Source organism: Apteryx rowi, unplaced genomic scaffold (genome assembly GCF_003343035.1).
Source record: "Apteryx rowi isolate R43461 unplaced genomic scaffold, aptRow1 scaffold_103, whole genome shotgun sequence".
Classification (NCBI taxonomy): Eukaryota; Metazoa; Chordata; class Aves; order Apterygiformes; family Apterygidae; genus Apteryx; species Apteryx rowi.
The window spans coordinates 1,048,767-1,057,989 of record NW_020447231.1 but is presented as its reverse complement, the minus strand read 5'-3'; the positions used below and the strand labels follow the sequence as shown (position 1 = coordinate 1,057,989).

The window sequence follows — 9,223 nt, the reverse complement described above, 5'->3', positions numbered from 1 at the left end:
CCGCCCGCTCCTTCTCTGCACTTTTCCGTGAGAACCGGGAGAGGAAACGAGCCCATCCCCATCGGCCAGACAGAGGCAGCGCGATCGCTCCGTTTGTCAGAAAACGGAGGATCCACCACAGAGTGCGCCCGCAGAAATGTTCCACATGGCAGGGAAAGTCTCTTCGGGACACCAGGGCCAGGCACCGGCAAGGCCCAAAGTTACAGGGTGGCAGACCTCCTCAGTTCCCACGCTCGTGGGATTCCTTTGGACATGGAGCCCCTATTAAAGAGTATGGTGACTAGGTAAGGGCTTAACTAGGCAAAGATTTAAATGCATATTTGAGTTGAAATAAATGGCCCTATTAAATAAAAGTATTTTTGTATTGTGGCTCTTTTTCTGCTCTTGGCAGTAGACCCCTTCGATGCAAACTTACAGTTCTTTAAAATACATACTCTCAAACTTTCATTGTATTCATGTAAATTATTTAAGGAGTACTGGTTCAATATTAGGCAGGGAGGAATAAATCTCACAGGAGACTTTCATAAGGTTTGCAGATACGTTTAGTAGACTGTACATAGACTTTTTGTAGTGTGAAGAACAGACCATAAGGTTGGTCTGCTGTTCTCATTTCTGCTTAATTGTTTCATGAGACTATGCTGCATATATAATTAGAATAGAAACTTTTATAAATAAAAATTAACTGAAATATTGAGTATTTTTAGCTTCTGTTTCCTAAACCCACTGTTTGTATTTTATCTTCACCATAGTAACCTGAAGAAATGGTGTAAACAGGTATAACAGGCTGTAAGGCCCAAATTCATTTTTCAGACTGGGAAGATATTTCCACCGAGTAATTTCTCCACCAAACTCTTAAACTTATCAGCATAACTGAATACACTTCTACTATTCCTTTAGCATATGGTCCTGACTTCACATGTTGTGATACTTTTGAATATTGATTCTTTYAGTGCTTGGGCTGAGAAAGAGGAATGTAGATAGAAGTGGAAAATAAATGTGGATTTCCAAAACCAGAATAAATAAAAGCTAGATAAGCTCACGGGTTTTTTTCTAGTTCAGGAGATGCCCGTCTTAAAATAATGAAGCAGGCCCTTGATATTAGAGTCAACTTCCCACAGTCATACTCTTCAAACATATTTTAAAAAGCCAATTCCCTTGTGTTTCTCACTGGACAAGTATTCAGTTTCCTAATGCAAACTGATGCATATGTGATACAAATTTTGTTCTCTTTATTTAATATTTCATATAAATTTATTCCATGATTTCTCTCTATAGATTCTTTGCTCGTACTATGCTTATAGAGCAAGTTTAAACAACTTAAGTTTCTGACATATTATAAACAAATCAATAACATTATATACAACCTATTTTATTCCAGTTAATAGATTTACATATGAGCAGCAATGGGAAGCAATGCAGGAATTTTTCAAGACAGGGATTAGTGCTAAATTCTATATGCAATAAATAGCAATTTTAAATTGTGTACTGTAGACACAAAGCAGCACTGGTACAGGGTCATTAATCTATTCAGTAGCTTCCAGATAAATTCATCACAATGACTTCAGGTAGGCCTCCAGCTTTACTGATGACAGAAATACAAGACAGATAAAACACAAGTATTTCACTTTGTATTCTGAAGATTTATTCAAATAAAGTCAAATAGCTAATTCACATGAAAACAGATTTTAAATTAAAATTAAAATAGTATCAAAAAGTAAGTATGGTCTATCCTCATAAATAATTTTCAAAAGTCAGACTGTTCTTCTGTGGAGATTTACTGTGCATCAGAGGCACAAACAATGAATTTCCGTTCATCTTTTAGAGTAATAAGTACTTCCTTTCCAATTGGAAGATCCAACTTAACAGAAGTTTTAGTAATTCTGTCTTCCAACATGACCTGGATGAGCTGAAAATTAGAACAGAAACATATAAATATTTTGACCGTAGAGACTGCAAATTACTGTTTCTCCCTTTACTGAATAAAAAAACTTCTCTATTCTTTCCTGCTGAACACAAAATATTTTGCAGATACCCAACCTAATTTTATGTCAATTAACTCAACAAGCAGAGATACACATTGGGTTTCCTTGCAGGGTGGCAAAGGTCTGATAGGAACACACAACTCTCTTTTAATACATTATTCATATTTTATCTGTCTGCTATAACTCCTATTCTTCACTTTTTCAAAACAAATAATCTCAGTCCTGTCTTTCCCCCTCATGGGGACTGCTTTTTAATTCTGAAATCCTGGTTTTCTTAAAGTTAGTGGAAGTTTTGCCACTGACTTTAAACAGGTTCAAGATTATACTCTGATTTTTGATCATTTTAGTTACTGTTTTTACTTGATCTCTGTATTCTGGTTTACATACACCACTCAGATGAATACTCATCATTCATTTATGTGAAACAGTTAATTATTTCATTATTTTTTCTCCCTTTATACTAAATCAAAGTGTTTGATTTGCTGTCTGCCAGCTGAGCTTCATATGAACAGTGTTACCTTGGTCTCTCTTTGCTCTGATTTACAGTATATTATATGTCATGTGGGCATGGAATTGGATTAAAAGCTATAGCACAGTGCTCTGCAGATAAACCCACTGCAGGTGTGCAGTTTAATAGGATTTTAATTTGGTAACAGGTGAACAAAGAGAAGAAGCACAGAATGGGATTTTCTAGATGAAAAAAATGCTATTCGTGCTGAGAGAAAGCAACTGCAAGCTCTGTGATAAGCCATAAAGATCAGGCCAATGCTCTCTGAGCTGCACTTTTATAGATTACAGTTCACTCAGAGCTTCTTCACTTGTGCCATTAGTTTCAACAGTTCTTATTTGATACTAATTCCATTTGGCTATACAGTATTTAATCTGCCACATTGTCCATCAAGCCCGCTTTTTAAAAAATCTTGCATTGTCTCATTCCCCTTCCTCTACAGCTTTTCATATTAAAATAATGTTTTCCTTGGGAGATGTCAGCAACTTGGTATTATTCCATTTTCAAGATAATTAACAATAATTTTCATGCTTCAAATTAAAAAAAAAAAAAGATTCAAAGATGTGCTTGGCTGTTCAAAATAAATGGAAAAACATGGTCTCTCCGCCAAGGAGTGTAATTTATATTCAGCATGAACTACGAATGAAGGACCAAAAACAGATGGGGAAGGAAAAGGAAGGATGAAGGTGACAACTGAAAGATCATGGAGTGATCTGTTAAGACAGACACATATTGATACTGCTGATGCAAGGGCAGGGTTCGGAGATTCTTCTCTGATTTCTGTTACCAGTCCTCCCTCTCATTTTTCCAGGGCTTCATAGCAGAACTGAGTTTTTAGCACTAATTTCAATGAGATGAGGGTGGAGGTGCAATGAACAGATTTTTCCAAGCATAACAGGCTGTATAGAAGGCATAGAAATGCCTTGTGGGACAAGATGAAAAAGATATGGAGGTTGGTGTTGTTGGCAGATGATAAAGTGGAGGATTGGAGCTGAAGAAAGACACTTGGCCAAATAGAACTGCAGAGGCTGCATGAGGTAAAGAATTTAAAGGAAAAATCACAAAATATACCCTAGATATATAGACCAATATGTCAGGTAGCAGAAACAGAGTCCAGGATACAGCGGCATGGCTGGTGGCTGCCCCTGAGACTGCTGAGGGCTTACATATGCCTCAGAATGGGTTATTGCTGAACGGGGATTAATCAGGAGCAGAGACAGATGGTTGCTTGGGAGCATGGGAAGGCAACCAAAAGGCGCAGAACAGAAATCCTTGTGCAATGGGAATCCATTCAAGGGATCTATGGAGACAGCAATATGAGCAAAGTGGTGGGTGATGGAGATGCTTTTGGCAGCTGCATTTTTCGGCAACCTCTAGAATTAGTATTGACACCCAAAGAGAAGGAACCTGCAACTGCTGAGCTGGGAGTTACCACCTCTTCTAAAGACACAGGTTGACAGAAGTGCTCACTCACCCCATCACAGCTCCCGAGACCCTTCTGAGCTGCAGGTTCAAGTTTTTCAGCTCCCTCACAAACTGCAAACACTTGAACCGCTGCATCAGCTGGCTCTTTACAGTTTCTCTTTTGCATCCTACCAGTATCAGCATCTGCTGTACATGGACTGGTAGAATCCAGGACTTTCAAGCCCACTAGCTGTCAGGATCTTTCATCTCCCTAAGCACTTTCTACAGTCTCTCAATCCTTCACTTTCTCCTTCCCTCTTCCATACCTTCGCTCAGGTCATTCTACTCCCCATTTCACGCTTTATACCCATCCACTCTTACTTTGACACTCGTTGTCCCTTACTTCAACCAGCCTTGCTCTATTTCTGAGACCAGAGATCATGTACAAAATATTCAAAAATGATAAATCTATTTATAAGCACATCACTTATACAAACAAAAAGCCTGGGCAATTCTTGACTGCTGTCACCTGCATAACAGCATTAGAATGGTCATACTGGACCATGCCAAAAGCCCACATTAGCAGCACAGGGGAAGAGCATAAGCAGCGGGGCAGACACAGAGTAACTCTGCTGTTTTATCTCCCCACTTCTGACCATCAGTGGTTTAGAGATTCCTTTGTGATAGCCTGCATCCAGCTCAGTTTGGTTTTTGAAGTCAAGGGGGTATGGCAGGATGAGGACATTATATTACACTTAAAAAAATAACAATCACTGTCAAACGCCCATGATATTCCTATAAACCATTCATTTGTGTCTTCTTTCTCCCCTCCAGTTTTCTTTGCTGATCTAGTTTTAGCTTACTTTACATTTAAAAACATGAGCCCTTCAATGGTCTCAGTTAATATAGACGCTTTTTAAAACAGTTCCTTTCTAATCTTCATCCTATTTTACAGAAACTGAATACATCTTGGAAGGTGCAGGATAAACAGCAAAAGAACTAGAGCAGGATCACCCTAAAATATAATTTTCTTCATGAATCTTGGTGTCATTAACATTTGTCCAGCTTTACTTTCTGGAAAACACAATGTTCCCTGCGACTTAAGATGTGTGGTGTTATTACAAGGAAGCGAAATCTGAAAACAGCTGAGTGTCTAATGCATCACTTATATTAACCACAGAGGCTTGATCCATGTTCCCACATGTCCTTATATTTAGTCTTGTTTTCTAAGGAGAGTTAGACATTATGTTTTCTGCCTGTCATTCCTTATGCTAATAATTTTGAATGAGTGGACTGACTGCAAAAAAAAAGTTTGGCAGAGCAGAAAGGTCTCAAGGATTTTATATTTCAATATGTTTTGATAAAACTAATAGTGAGACAGAGGATGGAGAGCCTATCAGTGCTTCTAATATTGAGAAAAGATGATATGATGCACTCTCTCTTCTGATCAATAAATACATGCATCCTGTCAGGTCAGCCCATGAACAGCATGGAACACACCAGAACAGTGCTGGTCTTGCTTAGACAGCACTAAAGGAGAGCTGAAGGTACTTTGGAAACCGAAGGACCTGTGCAAGAATTAGGAAACTGTGGTGAGGCGGATGTAGGTGATGTGGAAATTATAATGCCATAAAAGAATCATGAAGTGGGAGGGCAATGAGGAGGATGTTTTGTGGCTGGGGGTTAGGTGACATTGGATACAGTTCCGTGTGAAACTAGACTTCATTATTTCTACTTCACACACATAGAAAACCCAAAACAAACCCCATACCCCTCCCTGTTTTCCCCACTTATAACCTAGCATTCATTGTAATTTTCTGTAAAGCTAATGTTTTGTTTCACCTTGCTGCCTGTGTCTGTGTCCACCAAACAACTCAGAACTCTGAAAAAAATGTTGCTTAAACTGTCATCGCTCTGGCTCTGCATCAAAGTTACGGGAGTTGGCTGTAGGGCTTTGGTTTGAGATTGCTGCTCTGCAAAATTGTCCAAAAGATGGTCGGGCTCATGAACCAACAGAATGGTTGAGTCATTTTGCTCTACAACACAGAGATTTTCATCTCCCTCCTCCTCTAGATGGGACTGGAAAATGTGAGCAACATATTCCAAGAGCAGCAAATTAAACAAATGCCAGGATCCTAGGTTTAAAGAAAAACAAAAGTAATTATAACAACCTCTTCATTTGCCTATCTTCATAATGTATTCCTTTTTGAAGGACTTCATTCAGGTAACAGGCTAGACTGTAGCAGCCTAGCACTCATCAAACAGTATTTACAAAATTATGTGCTTCCAAATATCAGCAAAATAGGCACCAACTGCAGATTTTAGACATAAGCAAAAGCCTTTTCCCCTTATTTTAGCTAGACATAAAAGTATACTTGTGTTTATTCATTTTCCTGTTCAAGTTCTTCCCCAAAATTCACTGCTACTACGAGGGTTAACAATCACACATCATCCCTATTCCCCCCTCACACAGATAAATCATTCCACCTCTTCCCAAGCAAACCCTCCTATGGACTTCAGTATATTCTGTATTTATAATGTTAGATGGCCTACCCTGCAGCTTGAAGCATAGCTGCTAAAACCAAAAGAAAGACTCACTGAGGCCACTGAACTTTGAAACATACCTTTGGCTGAAAGCCCCTTTACAGTAAAGAGCGTGTCTTCTTCCATGTCATAAATCTGCACAGGAACTCATCCAGCAATTCATAATCTCCACACCAACAAACATGTATACATGAGCATCAGCAAGAAGTTACTACAATTTATATGAACTACCAAGGTCTCCAAGAGCTTTAAAAATGAAAAATATTGCCTCTTCTGATGTTATATATGTCTGAGAAGCTGCTGCTTCTGCTATTTATACTTTTGCACATCCTTAAATCATAGTGAAGGAAGTGAAATGGCTTGTTTATCTATGTGACTATTATGCTTAGAGTTCAAACTATACAACCTGATGCTAGTGCTCCATAAGTGTTTCTAACAGTCTTACAGCACAGGTGTTTTCAATATATTCAAAAAGAGTAAGTGTGAAACAAAAGCTACCACTCCAATTTTCCCTTGGGATAAGATGGAGGGATACAGTTTTGAACTGACATTAAGTTGAAGCAGTTTGCTTACAAAAGAAGAATGCATAAACTGCTAATCATAAATAGCCTCACAAAAAGTCATTTTTTGAGAGTATGTGTAAGGTAGCGTGTGCTGAAAACTGGTGTGGGACCTTTCTGTACAGGAATCAATGGCATCTGATGAATTATCTGTGCTGTCCAAAGATAAGACGAGTCCTGTAGAAGTCAGTGGTCAGGAAACTGAGGTGATCTTCATGGATCTGGAGCTATTTGGATATAAATCTGCAAGTGTCTCCTATTTGAAAGGAGGATGTACCCTAGCACAGGGTTAACCATTAAAGACAGTTAAGAGAACTCTTCTTCCCTTCTACTTTCACACCATAACCAGAAACAAAACAGAGCTATGCTAGGGACCAGGACCCCATCAAACCATTTCGTAAGTATGAATTTCTGAAACAGGTGTACATGCATACTGAGGTCACCATCCAGCCAGCATGGTTCAGCAATACTTCCTTGAATGTCACAGCAGCTAGACTGATAAAGAAAATGGAGGTGTATCAGCTGACATAAGGTTTTGCGATGGAGATAGACAGGAACACACTTGCTGGAGAGGAGGTGGGGCTGAAAGGGCTGTAGCAGTCCCATTAGCACTGACTACTGTAGCACACTTGCACCCTGCTACCTTACATGGGAGTAGCTACACAGTTCCTCTGATCACACTTGGTCATCATCCACATGGAGACTGAGCTGGAAGATGATAAAAGTTGATCCTGAATTCAGAGGTCTGAGTATGCCAGTATATTATATCTGCCCAAAGTACCAAGCTTCAAGCAAAAGCCTCCAGACGGAGGTGAGTTTGGTTTTGGTTACTGTTGTGCCATTTATTTTGGGGGGAGTCACACTGCACTAATATGACATTCTCACATTTACAGAAAATTCCATGTTTTGCCAAAGTAACTATATCTCCTCAGCATGGATGCTGCTTATTTCAACTTGCAGGATGCCCACAATTCCTGCAAGAAAAGCTGAGATTTAAGGATTTTCTGAAAAGCAATGACCCTGACTACAAAACATTTATACCAGATGGCTTGTTAACATAACTGCTTCAGCTTTGTCCACTAAAACTTGAAATCCTACAGGACTTGCTCTCATAGGAAAGAAGGGGGTGTTATTAGATTATACAACCCAACATCTTAAAGAACCAAGGGTATTAAGAAAGAAGATAACAATGACCAAAATAATTGGAGCATCAAGGAACAAGAATAGAAAATATTCTTTAACTCTTTCATATGCGAGAGTAAATTCAGTCTTAGTGTTAATGAAGTACAATAGGAAGACTATCATAAGCAGGATGAAAACATCATTTGTAACCAGTTTAAGGAAAGCTCAGCAGAGGAAGGGATGCTCTAGATCAAAAGGCATTAACCGTGTCCCCAATCACCGACAACTGCAGAACAGGGAAGCAATTCATTAAACTTCACTTGTGGTGGGAAGAGTGGAGAAGATTCTGTCATCATGGAGAATTTCAATAAATGTTATGCTTCTCATGCTGTTCTTGGAATTCATTCACAATTTCCTCATTGCCCAAAATATGCATCCAGCACTGGAGAATTCTGTAGAGAACTCAAGATCTTGAGAGACAGAGAGGAACGTTTATTTTATTATTACTGTAATGCTTGTAGTGGCAGTCATGGACAGGGACCCCACTGTGCTGTGTGCCAGGGCAGACACAGAACAATATTCTAATTCTGCTCCAGAGAATTTGCAATCTAAATTTAAGGCAACAGGTAACAGTAAATGCAGACAGAAAGTGGGTATGCATTCGTGCACACGTACATGCACGTGTGTGCGCACACACAGACACAGACACAGAAATTAACTGGGAAGAGTGGAGAATACAAAAGGCAGCAAGCTTAGCACATTCCTTTGTTATGTCTTTGTAGGAAACATGGGAAAGCAGAGTTTTGAAAAGGGATTTCAAAGAAGATAATGAGGTATTTTTTGGCGATTTGTGTGGAGCTCCACTCAAAAGAACAGTAAAAAAATATGAAGGTGCTTCTTTGAAAAAACAATCAAAAAGCAGTGGCTCATGCAGTCTGAGATCAGATGTTGATCACAGGCTCAAGGAGAATTTCTCCAGAATGAATTACAGACAGCTTGTGCAAGGTTTTGCAAGTAAAGAGAAAGGCGCTTAAGTTTGATGCAATATAGAAATGGAAGGGACACAGAGAGAGAATGGATTCAAGACACAGTTCTGCCAGTTC

General features: G+C 39.1%; 1 protein-coding gene across 1 annotated transcript in view; it reads right to left on the bottom strand.

Moving 5' to 3' along the window:
• Positions 1 to 1,871: 1,871 nt before the first annotated feature.
• Positions 1,872 to 9,223, bottom strand: part of RFX8 (RFX family member 8, lacking RFX DNA binding domain) — a 32,039-nt gene continuing 24,687 nt past the window's right edge. The window contains 3 exon segments of the mRNA XM_026066343.1: positions 1,872 to 1,906; positions 5,737 to 5,782; positions 5,785 to 6,029. Of these exon segments, the coding sequence (XP_025922128.1) occupies positions 1,872 to 1,906; positions 5,737 to 5,782; positions 5,785 to 6,029 (326 nt within the window).